This window comes from Moschus berezovskii, chromosome 1, assembly GCF_049115385.1.
Source record: "Moschus berezovskii isolate FMDL1 chromosome 1, NW_MosBer_1.0, whole genome shotgun sequence".
NCBI lineage: Eukaryota > Metazoa > Chordata > Mammalia > Artiodactyla > Moschidae > Moschus > Moschus berezovskii.
This window is the reverse complement of record NC_142460.1, coordinates 48,735,213-48,761,897: the sequence shown is the minus strand read 5'-3', so window position 1 is coordinate 48,761,897 and position 26,685 is coordinate 48,735,213. Positions and strand designations below refer to the sequence as shown.

General features: G+C 35.4%; 1 protein-coding gene across 1 annotated transcript in view; it reads left to right on the top strand.

Moving 5' to 3' along the window:
• The window catches only part of GBE1 (1,4-alpha-glucan branching enzyme 1), a 339,164-nt gene that overhangs the window by 54,291 nt on the left and 258,188 nt on the right, over positions 1 to 26,685 (top strand). Inside the window, exon 2 of the mRNA XM_055412202.2 lies at positions 12,878 to 13,047. Within this exon, the coding sequence (XP_055268177.2) occupies positions 12,878 to 13,047 (170 nt within the window). The remainder of the gene's footprint in view (positions 1 to 12,877; positions 13,048 to 26,685) is intronic.

Genomic DNA, 26,685 nt, shown 5'->3' with positions numbered 1-26,685 from the left:
TGTGTCATCATGCCTGAATCATAGTACATGGCCCATACCAGTTAGTCTTAGATTAGTTCTATATGTTAAAGAACTCATTTCATTAACATCTAAGCCCGAATCGTAGAGCATAGGCATTGGTAAGGGTGATAAAAGTAAGAAAAACTGCTTGAGTTAAAAATCACGTTCATGCATTTTACTATCAGTTTGAATAGAAATGAGATGATGGAAGTGAATTGTCTTCCTTTCATTTTGGGAGCAGTTGGTGTCTTGACTATGTTATCACATACCCTGGTTTTCTTTTGACTTTTTGTAGATTCATATGTTACAACTTGATATAATATCCAAGTCAATCAATCAGTGTCCTATGTGAGATAATGCATTTCTTTATAAAGCTTGTTGTTTACTCACACAGGACCTACAGAAGTAAGGGTTGGAGATTTATATGAGGATTATTTCCCATTTTCTCCTGTTGGTCAAAGTTTATCCTTTTAAAAGTTTGACCTTTATCTCTCCACACTTTCATGTTATATTCAGTTCAGTTCAGTTCAGTTCAGTTGCTCAGTCGTGTCCGTTGGTGCAAATGTAATTGTGATTTTTGCATTGTTGAAATTAGCCATTTGATAGTGGAGTACTAATTCTTAATAAGTGTGGTTATGCTATACATCATTTTAATGTGCATTTCTCACTTTAAGTGTTTTGCTAATGACTTATTACTTGTAGTTTATTTTCTATCTATTTTAGACTAAGGAAATGATGTTAAGAAGAAAAGCAAATTTGAGTAATTTTCTTATTCGAGGTCAAAATTGGTCCTAAAGCAGCCGAAACAACTCAGAACATCAGCAATGCATTTGGCCCAGGAACTGCTAATGAACATACAGTGCAGTGGTAGTTCAAGAAGTTTTCAAAGGAGGTGATAGCATTGAAGATGAGGATTGTAGTGGCTGGCCATGGGAAGTTGAACAATGACCAGTTGAGAGCCATCATTGAAGCTGATCCTCTTACAACTACATGAGAAATTGCCCAAGAACTCAACATCAATTATTCTATGGTCATTTGGCATTTGAAGCAAATTGGAAAGGCAAAAAAACTCAATCAGTGGTTTGCCTCATGAACTGAGGCAATCAAAAAAATCATCATTTTGAAATGTTGTCTTCTCTTACTCTTATGCTACAACAGTGAATCATTTCTCAGTTGGATTGTGACATGCAACAAAAGTGGATTTTATATGACAACTGATGATGACCAGTTCAGTGGCTGGACTGAGAAGCACCAAAATGTGTTAGTTGGTCAGTCATGTCCAGTTCTTTGTAACTCCATGGACTTTAGTCTACCAGGCTCCTCTGTCCATGGAATTCTCTAGGCAAGAATACTGGATGGATTGCCATTCCCTTCTCCAGGAGATCTTCCGAACCGGGGATCAAATGCAGGTCTCCTGCATTGTGGGCAGATTCTTTATCACCTAAGCACTTCCCAAAGCCAAACTTGCACCAGAAAAAGATCATGGTCACTTTTTGGAAGTCTGCTGCCAGTCTAATCCACTACAGTTTTCTGAATCCTGGTGAAACCATTGCATCTGAGAAGTATGCTCAGCAAATGGAGGAGATGCACCAAAAACTGCAACACCTTCAGCCAGCTTTGGTCAACAGAAACGGCCCAGTTCTTCTCTGTGGCAACAATCAAGCACCCGTCACACAACCAATGCTTTATAAGTTGAAATAATTGGGTTACAAAGTTTTGCCTCATCTACCATATTCACCTAACCTCTCACCAACTGACTACCACTTCTTCAAACATCTCAACAACTTTTTGCAGGGAAATCACTTCCCAAACCAGCAGGAGGCAGAAAATGCTTTCCAAGAGTTTGTCAAATCCTGAATCACAGACTTATATGCTATAGGAATAAGCAAACTTATTTTTTGTTGGAAAAAATGTGTTGATTGGAATGATTCCTATTTTAATTAAAAACAAAGATGTGTTTGGGCCTAGTTATAAAGATTTAAAATTCACAGTCTGAAACCCAATCACTTTTGCATCAACCTAATAGTATCTGGCTTCTTTTAGGAGCTCCTTGCAAGCCACACTTTCACAGGGCCAGTCAAATGAGTGTACAAAGCCTGGACCAAAGTGGAACTGAGGGAATACATGTTGTTGTTGTTCAGTCTCTAAGTCATGTCTGATTCTTTGGGACCCCATGAACGGCAGCACACTATGCTTCCTGCCCTTCACTATCCCCTGGAGTTTGCTCACAGTCATATCCATTGTGCTATCCAACCATATCACCATCATATCCATCATATCCATGCTATCCAGCCATATCACCCTCTGTCGCCCCCTTCTCCTCCTGCCTTCAATCTTTTCCAGCATCAGGGTCTTTTACAATGAATCGACTTCTCACATCAGGTGACCAAAGTATTGTAGCTTCAGCTTCAGCCCTTCCAATGAATATACAGGGTTGATTTCCTTAGAATTAATTGGTTTGATCTCCTTGCTGTCTCTCAAGAGGGACTCTCAAGAGTCTTCTTCAGCACCGCAATTCAAAAGCATTAATTCTTTGACACTCAGCTGCCTTCTTTTTTTAAAAAAATTAATTTATTCATTTTCATTTCAAGGATAATTGCTTTACAGTACTGTGTTGGTTTCTAGCAAGCATCACCATGAATCAGCCATAGTTTTGCCCTTGTTCTCTCCCACTTGAACATCCCTCCCACCTCCGTCTGCATCCCACCTCTCTAAGTTGATACCGAGCCCCATTTGGATTCCCTGAGTCATAGAGCAAATTCCCATTTTATTTTACATTTGGTAATATATGCTTCCATGTTACCTCTCCATACACCACACCCTTTCCTTCCTGCCCACCCAGTCATGTCCGTAAATCTGTTCTCTATGTCTGTGTCTCCATTGCTGCTTTGCAAACAGGTTCATCAGTACCATCTTTCTAGATTCCATATACATGCATATATGAAATATGATAGCATATGATATGATATTTGTTTTTCTCTTTATAACTTACTTCACTCTGTATAATAGGCTCTAGGTTCTCCACCTCATTAGGACAGACTCAAATAAATTCTTTTTTATGGCTGAGTAATAATCCGTTGTGTGTGTGTGTATATATATATATCACAGCTTCTTTATCTGTTCATCTGTTGATGGACATCTAGGTTGCTTCCATGTCCTAGCTATTGTAAATAGAGCTGCATAGAACATTGGCATACATGTGTCTTTTTCAATTTTGGTTACTTCATGAAGGATATATGCCTCATAGTAAATGAGTCTTGTACAGTTATGGTGGATTATATCTTTCTTATATTAAAGAGGCTGTTGATTTTTCTATGCTGCTCTCAAATCCAACAATCATATAGTATATTTATTGTTCTAACAGTGTGCTTATTCATCATGTTGTGTGAAAGGTGTTATGCTAAGCTTTTTAGGCATATTATCTCATTTCATTATCATTTGGTTATCTTACAAAATGTGTTCTGTTATTCTTATTTAGATAGAGATGTTGAGTCTTAGTTATAGCTGATAGGAGGTAGGATTGGAATTCAAGGTCAGATGCTGTTGTTCAGTTGCTCAGTCATATCCAACTCTTTGCAACCCCATGGACTGCAGTACGCCCGGCTTCATTGTCCATCACCATCTCCCAGAGCTTGCTCAAATTCATGTCCATTGAGTCGGTGATACCATCCAACCATCTTGTCCTTTGTCATCCCCTTTTCCTCCTGCCTTCAGTCTTTCCCAGCTCCAGGGTCTTTTAATGAGTCGACTCTTCGTATCAGGTGGCCAAAGGATTGGAGCTTCAGCTTCAGCTTCAGCATCAGCATCAGTCCATCCAATGAATATTCAGGACTGATTTTCTTTAGGATTGACTGGTTTGATTTCCTTGCAGTCCAAGGGACTCTCAAGAGTCTTCTCCAACACCACAGTTCAAAAGCATCAATTCCTTGGTGCTCAGCTTTCTTTATGGTCCAACTATCACATCCATACGTGACTAGTGGAAAAACCGTAATTTTCACTATACAGACCATTTTTGGCAAATTCAGATGTAATAATCCTAATTTTAAATCTAAATCTAACCATCCTATCACCATTCCCTAGCCACAGTCTGGGAAGTAATAGGTACACATTAAATATTTATTTGTTGAATACTTAATATGTGCCAGTATTTTAGATGACTGTTTCGCACATAGATATACCTGCTAAAAGATAAATACCACAAAGACAGGAAAAATTATCTGTTTCGGACATAGCTATACCTAGTCATCTAAAATGCTGCTAAGTCGCTGTCCGCTGTCTATGGGGTCACACAGAGTTGAACACGACTGAAGCGACTTAGCAGCATTTTAGATGACTAGGTATATCTATGTGCGAAACATAATTTTTCCTGTCTTTGTGGTATTTATCTTCTAGCTGCTTCTATCTTTTGAATATAGATCTTCATCTTACACGATGCTTTCTCAGTCTTTGGTTTTCTCTCTACCATTTCCCACACATAACAAAGAACGTCTTGAAGCCATGGGCTTTGTCTTTCATCTCTGTTCTCAGTGACTCCCATAGCATTGGAGGTAGATGCTTAGTAATATTTGTGGAGTAAATGGATGGAGTTTACCCCTTCTCACTTGTCACTTTTATTTAAATGGTCCCATTTTTACTGTTTCCTGATAGATGAAGTTTAGAGTGTATGCTAAATTGAATACAGATCGGAAATGTCACTAAAATTTTAGGTGAAATTTTGAAAATTTATACATTTATTTATTGATTAGTACGTATAAACATTTAAATATAAGGAAAGCATTCAAAAATAAGAAACCATGTCTACTCTAATGTCACTTTTAAAATTATTTTCATTGACCAGTATAACAAGAGAGTTCACAGACTCTGGTATTTTAATGTTCAGTCTGTTTAATAAAGACTTTGTTGATCTTATTCTGACTGCTAAAATTCATCCTTCAAACTGCTCCCTTTAAAGACTATCTCTGATAGTATCACTTATCTCCTCTTTAAAATCTTAAAGGTTTTTATTTTTCATTTAATTTATTATCTAACTGAAAGTCATCTTTTCCATCTTGATTTAACTCTACATTTCTACCCCTCCTCCTGTCTAGCTACATAAAGCTAGTCCTCATGCCTACAAGGATCACCTTAATTTTGTACACGTGTAAAGCTCTTCTCTGTCTTGTCTCTTAATTGCTAAAGAATACTACTCATCCCTTGAGATACAGCACAGATGCCAGCCACTTTTTAGAGCCTTTTTAAATCTTGCCTTATCCCAATAGTTTTTCTATTGTTATATTTATTATTCTGTTAGCATTTGCTTATCTTACCCCTTTCCTGTCCTGAGTTGAACAGTCTTCTCTTGGACTGATAAACTTATCAAGGAGAGGTTCTTCAATTATTGGCATACAATAAATATTTTTATCCTGTAATTAATATGTTGTGGGTTTTGTTGTTGTTGTTGAATACTTATCCTTAATTGAGGGACAGAAACTATTCACTTCAAAGTCTCAAATGCCTTCTCTTCACTTGACAGATTTAATATATAGAGAAGTCTGTATATTTCAGGTACTTTGTGCTTTAAGAAGAAAATTTCTGCCAGTCACCTTGAAGTCTTTTGAAAGGGTGATTTAAAAAGCAATTTTTTTGTGCCCCCCCCCAAAAAAAAAATTCAGTTCCCCTCTCCTTTAACCTTATTTTCCACTTTTTTAGTTTATTAAAAATTCCTGTTGAGCTTTTACTTCTGTGCTTTTTCTTGCCTCTATTCCAAGTCTCCTTTAGGAAACAGATGACTATATAAAATCTTGAAAAGAATTAAGCTAGCATTGGAAGGAACTTCCCCCACAGGTTCATTGTGTTTCAGGCCCACTCAGAAGCACTTGAGAAAGAATTCTACATCTTGGGTGTTTCCAGATAAAGTATGATCCATCTCCCCTGACATATCTCCAGTGTTCACAACCTTGCCTGTAATTAGAACTTCAGTATGGATCTAAGATGAAATGTCTTACAGAAGAGCAAAGGTTTTTAGCCTGTTTCTTTTTTTTTTCAAACTAAGCATTAACTACTTCCCTAAGGTAACTTTTTTCCCCCTAGGCTATCCAATTTACTTAGTTTTCTTCCAAACTTTTTATAATCCATACATTCAGATTAATCTGGAGTACCTAGTTATGTGTTATGTGTTAGTATGCCTGTATTTATAACTTTTCATAGCAGGAAAAAGTAAATATTCTTAAACACTTTGGAAATTTAAGGAGAAACAGTCCTTAATGTTTACTAATAATTAGCATGCATATTAAAATCTAAATAAGTGTTGTAATTTGAGAAATTATAAATTAAAAAGTAATACAGCAGTGCTTCTCACTGAGGTGGTGAAAAGCTACAGTTTACAATTATTGAGTATATGCTGGTTACTGTGGGGATGACTCCTGGTATCATTTCTTTGATTCCTTATAAGATGTCAGATTTCCCCAATTAACAGGGGAAGAAATTAAGGAAAAGGGAGGTTAAGTAATTTGTTCAAGGTTACATATGCTATGTAACAGAGTTAGAATTTGAAACTACACTGTTTATTTCTAGAGCCTTATCTGATCCTTTTAATTATAAGATTAATAACTTTATGAATCAAAGTTATGGGGCTTTCTTTAAGAGGAAATGTGACTTTTAATTTAAGATTATGTCTCCTGATTTTTTAAAAATACCTTTTGTGATGAATAATACTGCATCTCTGTTGCTTATTACCTTCTTGACCTTGAGCAACTTTCATATTTATCTGTGTCTCTATTTCTTTCTTTCTGCAAAGAGGATTAAAAACATCAATGAAGAAATTAAATCTTATAATATTTTTATATCTGTACAAAATGCTAGTTGCAATACTAACTCATTTTATGTTCTTGGTTACCAAGAATTTGACCCAGTTTTTAAATATCCTATAAATTCATAGCAAAATATTAAGAGAGATGACTGTAGTAGGAGAGGGCACAGGCATGATGAGCTTGCTATATCCTCAGGCGTTTTCTTTTTTGAGCCACAGTGATTTCAAAGTGGAATGTGTATTTCTGTATCAGAAGCTCTAGGGCTGACCTTGAGGACGTCAAGATATTTAGTTAAAGTAATATCATGCTATAATCCTATTTCTGTTCAATTTTTAGTAAATGGCATATTTGTATATATCTTTTGAAATGTCTTAAGAAGGATTAGTTTTTAAACTTTAAATAAATCTAAAATTGTGTTTTAAAGATATTATAACCACATTGACAATAAAAATATTGCCAGATTTATTTGCCCTCCAAAAGTTGATATCTTTTTTAAAAAAGAATCAGTAATTTTTTCTTGTTTTATGATAATATATGTGTATGTATTTTTTTTCACCCTAAGTCCAGATTTACTTATTTTTTGTCTTCTGGTTTTGTTACTTCTATCCAGATTTATTTTGTTGATTGTTTTATACCATTTGATCATTAAATGTTATTTATGCATCTCATAGGATTAGAGTTTCCACGCATTGAGAGTTGTAGCTGAATGGTATATTTAAGAGGTAAAAATCATTTTCTCATAGAATTTAGAGTATGAGAGAGTTTGCTTACAAATCTCTTATTAGAGCTATAGACTGAGGTTTTCTTCTGCTGCTTTTTCTTTTGCCTAGATCAGTATTTGAAGTATTTTGAAATAGTTGCTGTTGTTAAATTGGGATTCATAGAAAAATCTGGAATATTTTTCATTCTTGAATAATTACTTGGTTTGGCAAATCTTCCGTAACAATAGGCTAGAGCTTTTAAACAGATACTGTCACTTTTCCCTGGGTTTTGTCTTCTCCATCTCAATTGAGCTCCTTTTTACTTTGTTTTCCATACTCTGAGGCTAGCCTCATTGGTTACTCTTTTATTATCAGGCTGTTCTTTGTGTTTCTTATGTGGGAGCAGTTCCTCATATTTATGCTACCTGCCTGGCTCCTGTCAGTAATTCAGTTTGCGTCCTCTCTGGAGTAAAGACTGCCTGTGATACTGGAGTTACATCATTTCATTAAAAGTTAATTTGTTTCAAGTAATAGAGTAAATATAATTTGCATTTTCATAAAACCATGGGGATGTGCACTCACAGGCGAGCATGTGTATTGTATGTGTTGGGTATATATAGACAATACAAAAGGGGGTCATATTTGAAATACTCCACTCACACCTACCATACCCATAGGCTTTGCACTCCACTGATCAGATTCTGTGCTGTACCTCTTCTTGTCTTTGAAGTAAATGTGAGCGTGGTGGGGCTAGGAACTTAAGGCCCCTGCTCACCCCAGCCCACTGGAATCCAGCCCCTGGTGCAGGGGAAGGGGCCCTGTGAAAATACCACCTACATGCCATCTGAAGCTGTTTGAATATTTCTTTATACAAAGAGATGTTTTGTGGAATACTGCTTTGCAACTTCTTTCCCTAAGCTGTCTATCTTGGGACATCTTTTCATATCAGTACATTTCATTCTACCTTGTTCTTTATAATGAATCTCATGTAACTTGTTCTTTGTATGTTCCACAGTTAATTTGACCAGCCTCTCTTGTTGAACAGGTAGGTATTTTCTATGGTTTGGTATTTTAAATAATGCCATAATGATTACCTGTACATTACACTGTACATGTAGATGTTTTTGCTTCCTTGTGTGATATATTCAAGGGGTAAATTTCTAGAAATGGGTATTATTTAGTTGAAGACTGTGATTTAGAAATTTTCATAGCTAGCTAATGCCAAATAGTTATCTAACTTATATTTTGTTAAAGAGGATTTGGAAATGTCTTTTTCCTGCACCTGCACTCTGTCTGCACAGACTATCACATTTTACTGGTCTTTAAGTGGAAGATGGAATTTTGAAATTTAGGATTGAATTAGTGTGTCTTTTCAATATGTTTTCTGGCCATTTGTATTTCTTTTACTGTGAACCCCTGGTTTTGTTTATTTTTAATTTAATATTTATAACTTTGACCTTTTGAAGTAATTTTTATTTTAGAGGTCCAATTTTTAAACATAGATTCCAATGTCTTAATAGGTAAGCCATTGCTTTCTTTTTCACATTTCTTTCTTGAAATGTCCTTTTGTTTTGTGTTTAATTTCTTTATATTAAGAACCTAGTTTTGTCCCACTGATCTATTTCAAATTATTTAAATTCCCCAAGTTTTATAGACATAGTTTCATATTCCGATTAAAAATATGAATATGTAATAATGATGGATTATATAGATGTTTTAATACTCTAAAAATTTTATAGTTTTAAGAAAAAAAACCCTTTGTTTTGTTTAAATGGCACTTCTTTGTTATAGTTAGAATAATGACTCACTGGAAAAGACTCTGATGCTGGGAGGGATTGGGGGCGGGAGGAGAAGGGGACGATAGAGAATGAGATGGCTGGATGGCATCACCGACTCGATGGACATGAGTTTGAGTGAACTCTGGGAGTTGGTGATGGACAAGGAGGCCTGGCGTGCTGTGATTCATGGGGTCACAAAGAGTCGGACACGACTGAGCGACTGAACTGAACTGAAGTGAACTGAATGCAAGGAAGAAAGAAAATAGAAATGCTACCAAAAATATCATCACTGATATTAAGAGAACATTATTTTTGATTATGTTATGTGCTTATATATCAGTAAAAGGGTAGAAAAGTAGCTTGATAGAAATAATATAATGAAACATGAGGAAAATAAATACATTAAATTTAATTTTAAACAAACTTACTGAAACAAAATGAAAGAAATGACTTCAATCTACACATAACTTTCTTTAAATTGTCCATCTAAGTTCATGAAGAGAATAAAAGGTATAATGACGACAATCTTGAATTTTAGTCAGTGTTGAGTGACTCTATTTTTAAAAAAATAAGAATTCTGACCACTCTTTCCTTTATTCCATCTCCCTTTCACTTATCTGTTGTTTTTCAATAAATCAAATTTTCACCTGTCCATTGAGATTCTTTTCTTATTATCACATTCACATAATTACAGAATTGTCTAGCCTTGGTTCTATATTTAAAGACTTAGGGCTCAGCCAAATGGCTGCAATGACTCTGTCCGTTTGTCTGGTGTGTTTTTAGTCTTTTAATTGCCTGAATTTTATGGAAAATAATTTTTTTTTCAAGAATGATTCATTAGTGTCATAGACTTAAAATTGTTTTTAAATTTGCAATATTTAAAGAATTATTTAAGCTTGAGCAGGCAATGTTTCTCATATAGTATCGTTAGAATACTACTTTTCTCTCTCAGAATGGTATGGGTTTGGCTTTGTTATCTTTGGGTCTTTAATGTGATGTTTCTTTACAAAAAAATATGTCCCAATCCCCCTTATGTTTTTGTACCAGTTGTCCATAGAATCACATTCTTTCTCCTTTGAACTTCAGTAGTTTAAACTGGGTGATGCTCTGTGTGCATGTTTGTGTGTTTTCCAAATTTTTCTTAAAACACAGTATGTTCTTTTTAACATGAATATTTAATCCTATAAGAAATATTGTACAATTTTATATGATTTATATTCATTTTATTTTTATTCTTCAGAGTCACCAGGTATCCTTATTTTGATCATATTTGTTCATTTTGCATCGATTAACTTTATATTGTATTTGTCTTTTTTCTTTTTATTGATTGCGTTGTTAATCAAGCCTTCTTTTTTTAAATTTTAATTATTTAATTTTTGTTGCACTGGGTCTTTTCATTGTTGTGTGTGAACTTTCTCTGGTTGCAGTGAGCAGGGGCTACTCTAGTTGCAGTGTGGGCTTCTCTTTGCTGTGGCCTCTCTTGTTGCAGAACTTGGCTCTAGGGCATGAGAGCTTCAGTAGTTGCGGTTCATGGGCTGTAGAGTGCTGGCTCAGTAGTTGTGGAGCACGGGCTTAATTGCTCTGTGTCATATGGAATCCTCCTGCACCAGGGATCGAACTCATGTTACCTGCATGGGCAGGCAGATTCCTATCCTCTATACCACCGGGGAAGTCCTGTTTGTCTTTTTTTCCTAATCATATCAAGTTCCAATTGTTCATTTACCTAATTTTTTTGTTGTTGTTGTTGCCTGTGAACTTAGTTCCTTGCCAATTCTAATTTATTGTTTTTCTAATGAAATATTTTGTTACTCTTTTTATTTCCTTGGGTCTGCAGTTTCATTTTACTTCTCATTCTATCATTTGAGGAGAAGGAAATGGCAACCCACTCCAGTATTCTTGCCTAGGAAATCTCATGAACATGGAGCCTGGCGGGCTGCAGTCCATGGGGTCCCTAAAACTCAGGACACAACTGAGCACCCATGCAAACATTTTATTCTATATTGCTGTATCCAGTGGAGAAGGAAATGGCAACCCACTCCGGTGTTCTTGCCTGGAGAATCCCAGGGATGGGGGAGCCTGGTGGGCTGCCGTCTGTGGGGTCGCACAGAGTCGGACACTACTGAAGCTACTTAGCAGCAGCAGCAGCTATCATTCTATCATATTAATATAATCTCTCAGCTTTTATTATGATTGAATTCATTTTTATTTAAGTTGAAGTACAGTGTGAAATGGACTTCCCTGGTGGCTCAGTGGTAAAGAATCCACCTGCAGGAGATGCAGATTCAATCCCTCGGTTGGGAAGATCCCCTGGAGAAGGAAATGGCAACCAACACCAGTATTCTTGCCTGGAAAATTCCTTGGCCAGAGGAGCCTGGCAGGGTACAGTCTATGGGGTCGCAAAAGAGTCAGACGTGACTTAGCAACTAAGCAAAAACAACAGGGTGAAACATTTGTATAACGATTCTTTTTCTGTTCACCTCAGTTGAGGTGTTCTTCATTAGTTAGCTTCTGACATTTTGCGTATTTCCTTTATACCTCAATTTGGATCCATGACTATCTTTCTGCGACTTTTATTGATTACCCCTCAGGGTGTGGAGAAGTACAGGGAAGTTTCTGGGCATTGGTCAATTCATTGCACAATTCCGGAACTTTCACTTCTGACAGAGAATACCGCCACATGCTTCACTTCTCTAGTTTTGCCAGTTTTGTTCTACTTTGCTTCTCCCCAGACTTGGGGTAATAAGTGCAAGTAATAGTATGTTTTTGGTGTACCAGTCCAACTGTGGGCTCTGGGGGTCTGGGAGAGGGTCAAGAGCAGCCATGTATTATTCTTGTTCCTGCTTGGAAAGAAATCTTTGGTTTCTTCTCATGGCCGCTGGCTTTCATAGTTTGAGGTGATGAATGTTCTTTCCATGGTTAGTTGCTGTAGAGCAGGTCTAGGCAAACTATAACCCATAGGCCAAATTCGGCCCTGCCACCTGTTTTTGTAAATAAAGTGTAATTGGAACACAGCCACACCCATTCATTTACATATTGTCTGTGGCCAATTTCATGCTTCAGAGATACAGTTGAGTAATTGTGACAGAAACCAGATGGCTAGCCAAGCCTAAAATATTTCCTATCTGCCCTTTAACAGGAAAAGTATGCCAGACCTGCTGTAGGGTAATTTTATTTTTCTTGCTGGTTTTTAACTATATTTTCTTTCAGTGTTTTAGAAGTTATAGATGTAGAATGCTCCTTCATTATACTGTGGTGACATAGAAGTTGCTATAATGCTGATTTTAAAATATTAATGGATAACATAACTATCATGTTTTCTCTTATACCGTAATGCTTGAAATGACAAAAAAAAGTTAGTTGGATTAGTTCAGTTTATTTGATATAAGAATGATATCTTACTAGGTAAGATATGATGGATTAGTTCACTTTATTTGATATAAGAATGATATCTTACCAGGTAAGAATGATGTGAAATTATTCACATCATTCCTCTTTAATGATGTCTTTTTATTTTTTTCCTGAATGAGAGTAAAACAGATATTTAATTACAGAAGCTTTTCTGGAAGATTATTTGATTTTACAATTTCCTTTCTTTTGCACTTTTTCAAAGGTATAACCGGTTTAACCAGACTTTGAACGACATTGGAGAGAATGAAGGTGGTATTGATAGGTTTTCCAGAGGTTATGAATCATTTGGCGTCCACAGATGCGCTGATGGTGGTTTATACTGCAAAGAATGGGCCCCAGGAGCTGAAGGAGTTTTTCTTACTGGAGACTTCAGTAAGTATTTTAGAACCATTAAAGTCAGTTGTAACATTTCATTTATTTACTTAAAACATAGATGTTATATATTTAACTTTTATGAATATTATTGATTACAAATATTCTACTTTTCAGACGGAGCCCGTTGAGTTTCTTGAGTCTTTGCCTTTATGTGCTAAAAGTATTTCTGATTTGATGTGATACATGTGTTTTTTAAAAACTTTATAATAATCACGTGCCAGAAATAACAGAGTTTGTGAGAAAAATTGTGTTAAGCAGACTACTCCCAATTTTTTCAACCTTGTTAGCACGCTCTGACAAAACCAATAGCAATTTAGGTAAAAATTTTGGTTTAGGTTCAGTCTCCACTAGCATTTGCTCCTGGTTATTTGGCATCATAGTTCTTGGATCCTCTAAGCTTTTTTTGAGACCTCAGTAAATGTAAACAGCTAAATTAGAGGGTTAACTTCTTCATCAGTCAATTATTTGCTTTTTCGCTTTCCTTTCTTTTTTTTAATAACATAGTGGGAAATATCTTCTCAGCCTTATTATCTGCACTGTCAATTTCACTAGACAATTAAGTGTAGTAGTTCTACAAGTCAGGCTTCTAGCTTACAGTTTAGTAGAAGCCTTGTAAGTACATAACTAATATACAATCTGCTCAGTTTTATTCTATAAGTATAAATAAATTACTGTAATAGTGACAGGGAAAGAAGCTCAGTTTTGAAAATGGAATAACTGGAAAACTAAGCCCTGGCAAAATGTTCATAATCCAAGGAAAGGAAATATCAAATAATAATAATCCTTTAGCACCATAGGATAGTATGGTCTTTAAAGTTTGATTTTCCCGGACTCAGAGGTCTATATGTTGTCCTGTTGTGGAAAGATCAAAACTATAGGGACAGAAGACTGAATTGTTAGGGTTTGGGGTAGGAGGTGTGAGTTGATAAGTTGATAAGAAACAAAAGGGGACATTTTTTTGGGTAATGGAAACGTTTTATGTTTTGATTGTGTTGGTTTCATGATTGTATACGTTTGCCAGAATTTATAGAAGTATACATGTAAAAGGGTGAATTTTACTGTGTGCAAATTATACCTTAAGGAACCTGACTTTTTAAAAAAAATTTTTTGATTTTATTTATATAGTCTAAGGCAGCACTGCCCAATAGAAATATAATAAGCGTCATTTATATAATTTAAAATTTTTCATGGTAATATTAAAAAAATAAAGGAGAAAAACTGAATGAATTTTAAGAATGATAGGTTTTTGTATTTAATCCCATATATCAAAATATATTTTAATATGTAATCAATGTAAAATTTCTTAGTGAGATATTTTCATTCTTTTGTATTGATTCTTCTAAATCTGGTGGGTATTTTTCCATTGGAAATACTTGATCTGTATTTAGGTTTAATGCAATTTGCAGTTTAAAGTGCATACCCAAATTTTTCCAAACATTGTTAAAAGTTCTAGCAACTCAACTGAGTGGTAGTTTTAAAATTTACATTTCATAAAGTAATTAAAATTGAATAAAACTTTAAATTTATTTTCTCAATTACACTAAGTTCATTTTAAGCCCTCAGTAGCCACCTTTGTTTAGTGACTATTATTGAAAAGAACAGGTCAAAGGACTCTAAGTTATTCTTTGTGTAGTTCCCAAAATTAGAGGACGTCAGCTTCCTGTGTTTCTAGAGAAGTTAGTGAAAACTTTAGGGAATGTTTTAAGAAAGATCATGTGATCTGCTGATTCAGATTAACATGGCCCGGTGATTATTATGAAATATATTTTGAAGCTATCAGTCTTTTCACTTAAATTGTTAAAATTGTTATAATTTTTTCTTGTATGTAAACATCACTATTTCCCCATCTTCTCTGAGTGACTGTGTTGACTGCTAGCTTTTTGTTAATAGACTTGTTTTACATCAACCTCTAATCAAGGTGCTTTTGGGCATTATATTTTATTAGTTTTTTTTTTTTTTACTGCCATTTATTGAGAGGTATTGCTTGAGAGTGTTTAAGTTAGATTTTTATGTACATATAACAAAAAAAAGTACTATAAGAATCTCAGTTAAAACTTGGTACTTGCCTTTGGTAACCTCTCCCACATATTTATGATTGAATCCACTAAATAGGTTTTATTTTATTTTTTTTTATTGGAGGCTAATTATTTTACAATATTATATTGGTTGGTTTTGCCATACATTGACATGAATCCGCCCTGGGTGTACATGAGTTCCCCTTCCTGAACCCCCCTCCCACCTCCCTCCTCCCCTTATCTTCCCTCTGGGTCATCCCCGTGCACCAGCCCTGAGCATCCTGTATCATGCGTTGAACCTGGACTGGTGATTTGTTTCACATATGATAATATACATGTTTCAATGCCATTCTCCCAAATCATGCCACCCTCGCCCTCTCCCACAGAGTCCAAAAGACTGTTCTATACACCTGTGTCTCTTTTGCTGTCTCGTATACAAGATTCTGATGCTGGGAAAGGTTGGGGGCGGGAGGAGAAGAGAACGACAGAGAATGAGATGGCTGGATGGCATCACCGACTCTGTGGACATGAATTTGAGTGAACTCCGGGAGTTGGTGATGGACAGGGAGGCCTGGCGTGCTGTCATTCATGGGGTCGCGGAGAGTCGGACACTACTGAGTGACTGAACTGAACTGAACTGATACAGGGTTATCATTAATAGGTTTTAGAGATATGGAAATATGGGAAAGTATATGAAACTATATTTGGTAGCTATATAGTTGTGCATTGTAAATCCAGTTGAGCCATGTGTCTGTTTGGAAATTGTATTTAAAATTTTTAAGGAGTTCGGATTTAATGCTTAAATATTAAAAGTATAATAATTTATATAGTCTTTTGTAAAAAGAACACTAAAAATTATCTAGTTCCTATTTTAGTGTAAAGTAGCTTAACTTTTAAAAATCTAACTTGATTTTTGAAAATTTTACTCTTCGTGAAGATATGTCACATAATTTAAAAATCTCTCCTTGTTCTTGAAACAACACTCTGTCAATTATTTTCAATGAAGCAGTATTTATTTAGTGTCTAAGGGTAGGAAGAATATCAGATTTAATTTGTGGACCTTTATTTTTACCAGAGAGATAGGAATGTCTAATATAAATGAAATGATGATAGAAGATAGGAAGTATGATAAAATATAGTTCTGTTAAAATAATTAAGAAGCAGTATGTTGGGAAAATTTAAATGTCTAATCTGTTTACTTATCTAGACGAATGTGGTTTTTTTTCTTGTCATGTATGTGGTCTCAGAAAGTGGAAGTGTTAATTGCTCAGTCATGCCAAACTCTTTGGGTCCCCATGGACTATAACCTCTGTCCATGGAATTCTCCAGGCAAGGATAATGGAGTGGATAGCTCCAGTATCTAGCATCTTCTCCAGGGGAACTTCCTGACCCAGGGATCAAACCATGGTCTCCTGCGCTGCACACAGATTCTTTACTGTCTGAGCCACCAGGGAAGCCCCTCAGGATCTCCTTATATTTGGGATCTCAAACTTTTCTCACTGAAGAGCTTTGGCTTAAAAATAAATAAAATCAACTTTCAAATTGACAGTAGGGCCAAAATTCTACATTAATAATGCATTTAAAAATATTATGTCTGGAAGAGAATGTTACACCTGAGTATAAATTTAATATGACTTTATATAATAAAGAATTTTGATGATACTGACAGTGTAGCTGAAAATATACATTACTGAACTAAACATGTCTTTTTAAAAAACACAATTAAGGAATTCTCTATTTTATTTTCCCTTATTTACATAAAAATCTATTTTTTTATGTGTCAAAGAGTTGAGTAAGAAGAAAGTTATTTTTCTTTGTTAAGGTTTTTCTCACCATCAAAAATGTGTTTGATTTTATAGTAAGTCTTGCAATGTATAAACGTACTAAACTGAAGTGGAAATACAATTTGTGTTAATTAGCTAAAAATATTACAGTTGGTTTTTTAAAATTAGAAAATGCAAATGAAGATTAATTAAAATTATTCTAGGTGCTTTGGTAATGATATTAAAATGTTTTTAAAAGCATTTAACTGTATTCATGTAACTTCATATTTATCAGCTAAGTTGAAACAGCAATAAACAAAATATTCTATAGAAATAACGTTTAACTGTAACATGATCATTTTTAAGAATTCGTTTCCTTACTTTGTCATCTAATGTAACAGTAAGCTTAACTTTTCTGTTTATACTTAAAATATCACCTAAAATAAACCTATTTTTTTATGTATAGGTAGTGATATAGAAAGTAACATAATTTTACTTATGTTTTTATCATGAAAGTGTATGTACATATATAATTTAAAACATTGCTTTTGTACCTACCTCTTCCCTATACTTCCAAAGATAATGTAAAACATATCTTCAAAAACCAATATAAAAACCTTATTTCTGTGAAGGCATAAATTGACTGTTACTTATATTTATAGTAACAGGAAAATAGTAAAAGGAAATGTTCTTAAATCAATTTTTATCTAAATCATTAACCATCTACTACTGATAATTTTTCAGAGGAAATGAAAATTAAAGACTGTCTAGACTTTAATTCTGTATTATAGGAAATTATACCAGTAGTCAAAATATGTTAGCATATTGTGATGTCTCTCTCCTCTTCTAATCATTGTAGAAATTGCACTGTCCTTTTCTGTACTCATAGAACTGCTGGTAAATTTATGTTTTTCTAGCATATTTTTTTGCCAACTAACCTGAAAATATTTTAGGTACAAATGTTTACTGTTGTAAAATATAAATGATCTTTAAGAAAGAATTATCAGGAGTTGGTGTGTAGAGGAAAAAAAAAAGAATGGCGTTTTGAGTTTGAACCCAAGTAGAGCTCTTGAAACTTGGCTCTTCATCTGGCTTAGTAGGGATAAAGGCAATGATATTCCTTTTCTCTAACCGGGTTGCTGTAGATACTAACTAGATTGCAAATGTGAAGACATTTTATACATCATTTAGTGCTACAGAAATCTTAATTGAAAAATTACTCTAATTTGCAAAGTTCTTTCTTTTTCTTATTTAAAAAAATGCTATTAATTTTAAAAGGCCTTGCAAAAATCAATTGATACAATCTCAGTGTTGCCCAAACTGAAGTAGCTTTGGCTTTTGCCATCCACATTTTTAAGACTCAGAAAGCACCTTCACTTTAAATGTATTACACATATTTTTCTTCATTTGAGAGAAAATGAAACAATCATTTCTTTTCCTTTCAGTCTTTTTTTTTTTTAAACTAGCTTTTTTAAGCAGCTAGCAGCTGCTGCAGCCACCCAGGACAGTGTATATATAATGACATTCATCAAGATTGGAATCTTTACCACCCAAAAAGTGTTTCTGAGCCAGACAGAAGCTACTTTAACGGCTTGAGATGAATTTTTGAAACTTTGAATTATCTTTAATAAAGGAAAGATTCATTCTTTAGAAAATTAAATGCGATTTAAAATATATTTGGGGTTTTAGAACTAAATCATGTTTATTGCAGGTTGCTAAATAATTGAAGAAAACTAGCTGCTTTCCAGTAGCTAGATAATAATAAGTAGAGAGAAAGGCAGTAAACTACATATGTCAATATAAAATAATTGGGTTCCTATTCGCTATAACTGAAAACATTTCATTTAAAATTACTAAGTCTGGGAGCTAGGCACTTTTCAAATAACCTAAATGTCTATCATTGATAGACTGAAAAAGAAAAGGGAAAGAAAAAAAAAAAACCTGATTTTTATGCCTATAGAAGAAAGGAACCACAGATATTTTTGCAGAGTGGGAAAGATACTGAAGAAAATTTTTACTTATTTTCTGGGCAAAATTTGTCTACAATTTAATTTCCACTTATGCAATTACCAAGAAGTTTATATCGTCACAAAAGCATTTATATTTCTTAATTTCACATGCTCTGAAACAGTGCTGCTCAAAGTGTGCTCTCTGGAGCAGTGTGGTTCTGTGCCCTGTAATTGGTTTACAGTAATATATTCTCAGAAATTGGGAGTACACATTTAGAAACCTAACAGCAGTTTGACAGAGGAACTTTATTTCTGTTGAATATAATAATGATAATACAAATATTGGGGCTTAAATTTTGAAAGTCTTCTTTCAATTTTCTAATAATTCATTTTTAATATTTTATGTATTGGTCTGTAATAGATTGGAAAATTGAAAAAGGAAAGGTAACTGGCCTATCATCATAGATATTAATAGTTTGAGAAATGTTGATCTGAAAAATAGTGATCATTATTTTTTTTGAAGTCCTTTCTGGTTGGAAGGTAGAGTTCTGACGTTAGCCTCCTTTGTATTCTCTTTCTTCAGCTAAATCTTTGGTGGTTGTGTTTGCTTTCTCTGTGGTATGGCTTGTTACAAAAAAAATCCACCATTTTAATTGCCTACAGTAACACAGTCTATTTCTTGCTCATGTTGGCTGCAATTGTCAACTGTGGCTCTGTCCCAAGTGTCACATTCTTTCCAGCATCCATGGTGATGGAGCAGCCCCTGTGTGAGATGTACCAATCTGGTGACATAGAAAAAGAGCAGTGGAGGGAACCTGTCATGGCTCTAAAAGCTTCAGTTCAGAAGTGGCTAATGTGGTCTCTACTTCCATTTCATTAACTAAATAATTTGGCTAAGCCTTATGTCAGTGATCCTGGAAGCAGAATTTGATTTTATGGAGACTTACAAAAAATAAGGAATAGTAGTATAACTGATGCCCCTGGCAAATAACACATTTTCAAAATATAAAGTGTTAATCTGCCAGAGTTTTTGATATCTTAAGAGTGTTTCCTGTAGGAGCAGAGGGTGCCAGGTAGGGTAATGCTCCAGCAGAGATTGTTAAGACGTTTTCTTTGAAATGCCTACTCACCTTAGGATTCAGATGGAACTTCAAAGAGTCTTTTGCAGTGTAGACATTTTCAACTCCCCATGGATCCTCTCTGAATGCATTTTTGTTAGTTGGCTTCCTTCAGTTTGGCTTATTGGAGATGGTGATGCTTCTAGAAGGCTTCCCAGGTGGTGCAGTGGTAAAGAATCTGCCTGCCAATGCAGGAGACAAAAGAGATGTGGGTTCAAGCCCTGGGTCTGGAAGATTCCCTGGAGAAGGAAATGGCAACCCACTCCAGTGGTCTTGCCTGGAAAATCCTATGGACAGAGGAGTCTTGTGGGCTACAGTCCACAGGGTTGCAAAGAGTTGGATATGACAGAATGACTGAGCACTCACACAACAAGTTTGTAGAAAGTGAATTTCCAGAGTAGTCTGGGAAATTCTGATACTGTTTATTTTGGTGACTGAGTGGCAAGTTACAAGGTAGAGGTAGAAGGCTTTAGAACTATTAACTAAACCAGCCCCAATGGTGAAAAATAACCTCTTTGATGTATGTGAACTTAAAATAACTAATCAGCTAATAGGCATTTATGTAGAAAATTGTCAGAATGTTCTCTAGCTCTCTAGTCTGATGTTGAGTCTCCCATCGCTTTTATCTGTGTTCACTGATGAATTGCCCATTTTCAATGGAATAGATGTACAGTGGAGATTTACTTAATCATTATCTACTTTTTAGACTTTATTCCTGCTTGACAGGCTCACTGTAAGTGATACTGCCTGTTTCCCATAGGATGCTGAGTGTGCATGAGGAGTAGACTGTGGAGCTACTTCATGTGTGTATTTCTGCTCTTCCAGTTGCTTTGTGTGCTTATAATGAGCCAGTTTCCCATCTGCCTCAAATCCTGTGAATGCCCATTCTTTTCATTAGAATTCTTTAATATAATATTATGTAAAGTGATGAACTGTGAGTGTGACAGTGAAGAAAATTATCAAGTACTGGGAAAAATCTCAGTAAGGACAAGTCAGAAAGTTACTGTGAATTAAGCATGCACAGTGAATTGCAAAAAATGATATAAATCTGATGATTTCATATGCCAGTTATTTTGCATGTACCTTTTAGTTTTCATTCTATTTTAATCCAAAGGAAATTAAAAATTATAAGTATTGCATTGTAGGTATAGTTTCATATGACACAAAATCCTAATCAAAGGACCTAAACTTAAAGAAATAGCTGTAATTTATATCAGAAAGGGGAGTGAATATTTATATTTGTCTTTTAAATTAAAACATTTTAATATATAAGATTTTTGCTATGTATATGTGTAATTTTTTACAGTGTATATAATCATTCTCTGATTTAACCAATATTTTCAATATATGAACCGACTTCTGGCCCTGGTTGTTGTGCAGGATTAAAGAGCTTTGTGATAATGCCTAATGGGATTATTTTTAAAGGGAAGCATCTTTACTTTCTGGAATTTTTGGGGATGCTGTTAATGCTAGAAGGTAGATTTTGAACTGTGTGACATAAATAATAATTTTCTAGCCTCATGTTGATTTTTTGTAACTATCATGTTAAAAATATATGCTGTTTGGATAATATAGTACTTTTGTTAGGTTTCAGTTTTGGTTTTTCACTCATTCTTAATGTCTATAAAATTATTCTGTTTATGGTTGTTCTTAAGCACTTGTCTTTTGACATTTTCATAATTTTGTCCATTAAAGTGACTTTATTAAGCTCACCATTTACTTATACAAAGAAGGGACATTATTCATATTATTCTCTTATCAAGTTAGAGGTTTTCTTAGAGAAGTTCTGTTTTAAAATAGTTACATCTAGCCCCAAGTATGAATGATCACAACATATCTCACATTCTCTGTATCTTGATCACACCTAAGCTATTCATTTTAAGTTCAAATTGTGTTACACTAAGAAGCAGCTGTCACTTAAGATAGACGTTTAAAGCAACTGCAATTTAATTTGTTGTGATTTTCTTTCTTATGCCACAGATAACACAACTGAATATTATTTTGTATTGTAGGGAAGTTAATGGAAATGTAGTAAATCTGTAAAAGGTTTATAGCACTGTTTGTTTTGCTTATCCAGACAGTGGTCCCAAGCAGGTCTGCTGGAACTCACTGATTAGCTTTGAGGCTTTGTCCATTTTATTGCCAGACTTGGAAATCTGTAGCTCTCTCCTCACATCCTCTCCCTCATTCCCTCATACTGGGTTGTACTCTTTACATTGTCAATCCCTGTCATTGTGTTATTAAAAAAAATTGGAAGGATTTTTAAGCTTGAATAGAGATTGAAAAAAAGAAAGGAAATTTTTTCCTCTTTGTAGCTGTGCAATTCCTCATGTGAAACTGTGGAAGTATTCATTTTAATTTTGACTGTCAGAGACCCACCTCTTATGATGGGTTCCTGAAAAAATGACTTAGCTCTCTTAGTTGCTTCTAAATCAGTAGCAGAAGGACCTCAAATGTATTATTTAGAGATTAGGAACCTGAAAATCATAGCGCATTTTCTCAGCAAGTATCAGTGACCTTCAGTAGTGATACTGTGGTGCGGAGCCACTGCCGAGAAACCATGGAGACTAATGACTTTTGACCTAAATCTTGAAGGCTTATTATTATACTTTCACTTCTTAGTTACTTGTTTTCTTTCTTTTTTATTTTAGCATTTTATTTATTTATTTTTAATTTTTATTGGAGGCTAGTTATTTTACAATATTGTATTGGTTGGTTTTGCCATACATTGACATGAATCCGCCCTGGGTGTACATGAGTTCCCCCTCCCGAACCCCCCTCCCACCTCCCTCCTCCCCTTATCCTCCCTCTGGGTCATCCCCACATACCAGCACCGAGCATCCTGTAACATGCATTGACCCTGAACTGGCGATTCGTTTCATATATGATAATATACATGTTTCAGTGCCATTCTCCCAAACCATCCCACCCTCACCCTCTCCCACAGAGTCCCAAAGACTGTTTTATACATCTGTGTCTCTTTTGCTGTCTCGTATACAGGGTTATCATTTGCATCTTTCTAAAATCCATATATATGCGTTAGTATATTGTATTGGTGTTTTTCTTTCTGGCTGACTTCACTCTGTATAATAGGCTCTAGTTTCATCCACCTCATTAGAACTGGTTCAAATGCACTCTTTTTAATGGCTGACTAATACTCCATTATGTATATGTACTAAAGCTTTCTTATCCGTTCATCTGCAGATGGACATCTAGGATGCTTCCATGTCCTGGCTATTATAAACAGTGATGTGATGAACATTGGAGTACATGTGTCTCTTTCAATTCTGGTTTCCTCGGTGTGTATGCCCAGGAGTGCGATTGCTGGATCATATGACAGTTCTATTTCCAGTTTTTTGAGGAAATTCCACACTGTTCTCCATAGTGGCTGTACTAGTTTGCCTTCCCAACAACAGTGTAAGAGGGTTCCCTTCTCTCCACACCCTCTCCAGCATTTATTGCATGTAGACTTTTGGATACCAGCCATTCTGACTGGTGTGAAATGGTATCTCATTATGGTTTTGATTTGCATTTCTCATACATTCAATGCAATCCCTATCAAGCTACCAACGATATTTTTCACAGAACTAGAACAAATAATCTCACAATTTGTATGGAAATACAAAAAACCTCGAATAGCCAAAGCAATCTTGAGGAAGAAAAATGGAACTGGGGGAATTTACCTGCCAGACTTCAGGCTTTACTACAAAGCCACAGTCATCAAGACAGTATGGTACTGGCATAAACACAGAAATATAGATCAATGGAACAAAATAGAAAGCCCAGAGATAAATCCATGCACCTATGGACACCTTATCTTTGACAAAGGAGGCAAGAATATAAAATGGAGAAAAGACAGTCTCTTTAACAAGTGGTGCTGGGAAAACTGGTCAGCCACTTGTAAAAGAATGAAACTAGAACACTTCCTAACACCATACACCAAAATAAACTCAAAATGGATTAGAGAGCTAAATATAAGACCAGAAACTATAAAACTCCTAGAGGAGAACGTAGACAAAACACTCTCTGACATAAATCATAGCAGGATCCTCCAAGACCACCTCCCAGAATATTGGAAATAAAATAAAAAATAAACAAATGGGACCTAATTAAAATCAAAAGCTTCTGCACAGCAAAGGAAACTATAAGCAAGGTGAAAAGACAGCCTTCAGAATGGGAGAAAATAATAGCAAATGAAGCAACTGATAAAGGATTAATCTCCAAAATATACAAGCAGCTCCTGCAGCTCAATTCCAGAAAAATAAATGACCCAGTCAAAAAATGGGCCAAAGAACTAAACAGACATTTCTCCAAAGAAGACATAAAGATGGCTAACAAACACATGAAAAAATATTTTAACATTTTAAAAGTTGAGATCTAATTCATATGACATTTATCATTTCAAATTGTATACTTCAAATTGTAGTTTTTAGTATTGTCACAGTCACTGTGTTGTGCAAGCACCACAGCTAATTTCAGAACTTTTTCATCACTCCCAACAGAAACCTCAGAGGTATTAGCATTTGGTCCCAATTCTTCTCTCCCTCTGTTTTTGGTAACCACTAATCTGTTTTCCCTAAATCTGTGGATTTGCGTATTGTGGGCATTTCATTATAAATGGAATCATACAGCATGGTGCCTTGTATTTCTGGCTTCTTTCATTTTTTATCACACTGTTTTCAAGGATCATTCATTTTGTAGTATGTAGCGGTCAGTTCTTCCTTCCATTTTATGGCTGGATAATATTCTGTGTGTAAATATACCACATCTTGTTTATCCATTCCTGAGAAGATGGACATTTGGGTTGTTTCTACTTTTTAACTGTTGTGAATAAAAGCTATTATTGTGAATAACACTTTTATGAATATTTGCATATGTGTGTGCTAAGTTGCTTCAGTCTTGTCTGACTCTTTGCTCCCCTATGGACCATAGCTGACAAGGTTCTGTCTATGGGATTCTCCAGGCAAGAATACTGGAGTGGATTGCTACCCAGGCTTGAACCTACCCAAGGCTTGAATCTGTGTCTCTTGCAGCTTTTGCATTGTAGGCGGATTCTTTACCATTGAGCCATTTTTGTACACGTTTTTATGTGCTTTCAGTGATCTGGGTTACCTTGGTAAGCCAATATTCATACCAGCTAAGCTATTTGGCTGTGCTAGTCATTTGTTTGTTTGCCCTAAGATCCTTGCACCTGCCCTTTTCTACTCTGCATCACATTTCCCCAACTCCTATGAACTCTGCTTCTATTGAGGGCAGGTGGAGGGAGAAGCCAGGGAACTTTCCCTTCTTCACTCACCCACCCTCTGTCTAAAGTGCGGCTGACTTTGTCTCATGGGGCAGGTGTCTTTTTGTTCTTCTTGCTTGTCTTTCAATGAGCTCAGTTCATGCTGGGAAAGCTTGCCTTGTTTCGAGCTTCTCCTGATGGCCCTGGCTTCTGGATTCTAGTAAATTCTTCCTCTTCCTTAGGAAAATTACCAGTTTCCTATTATTGATAATCCCTGGGTTACATAATTGTCTTCCACTTGAATTCTTTTTTCACTATGACCTATGTAACCATAGATTATAGGAAAAAAGGAAAGATATACCCATTTGAATGCAGAGTTCCAAAGAAGAGCAAGGAGAGATAAGAAAAACTTCCTCAGTGATCAGTCTAAGGAAACAGAGGAAAATAATACAATGGGAAAGACTAGAGATTTCTTCAAGAAATTTTGAGATATCAAGGGAAATTTTCATACAAAGATGGGCACAATAAATGACAGAAATGGTATGGACCTAACAGAAGCAGAAGATATTAAAAAGAGGTGGCAAGAATACACAGAAGAACTATACAAAATAGATCTTCATGACCCAGATAAAAATGATGGTATAATCACTCACCTAGATCCAAACTGGAATGTGAAGTCGAGTGAGCCTTTGGAAGCATCACTACAAACCAAGCTAGTAGAGATGATGGAATTCCAGTTGAGCTATTTCAAATCCTAAAAGATGATGCTGTGAAAGTGCTGTACTCAATATGCCAGCAGATTTGGAAAACTCAGCAGTGGTCACAGGACTGGAAAAGGTCACTCCAGTCCCAAAGAAAAACAATGCCAAAGAATGCTCAAACTACCGCACAATTGCACTCATCTCACAGGCTACCAAAGTAATGCTGAAAATTCTCCAGGCCAGACTTCAACAGTATGTGAACTGTGAAATTCTAGATGTTCAACCTGGATTTAGAAAAGGCAGAGGAACCAGAGATCAAATTGCCAACATCTGTTGGATCATTGAAAAAGCAAGAGAGTTCCAGAAAAACATCTACTGCTGCTTTATTGACTATGCCAAAGCCTTTGACTGTGTGGATCACAGCAAACTGTGGAAAATTCTGAAAGAGCTGGGAATACCGGAATACCTGGCCTGCCTCCTGAGAAATCTGTATGCAGGTCAAGAAGCAACACTTAGAATTGGACATGGAACGACAGATTGGTTCCAAATATGGAAAGGAGTACATCAAGGCTGTATATTGTTACCCTGCTTATTTAACTTATATGCAGAGTATATCGTGAGAAATCCCAAGCTGAGTGAAGCAAAAGCTGGAATCAAGATTGCTGGGAGAAATATCAATAACCTCAGATATGCAGATGATACTACCCTTATGGCAGAAATTGAAGAGGAACTCAAAAGCCTCTTGATGAAAGTGAAAGAGGAGAGTGAAAAAGTTGGCTTAAAGCTCAACATTCAGAAAACTAAGATCATGGCATCTGGTTCCATCACTTCATGGCAAATAGATGGGAATACGGTGGAAACAGTG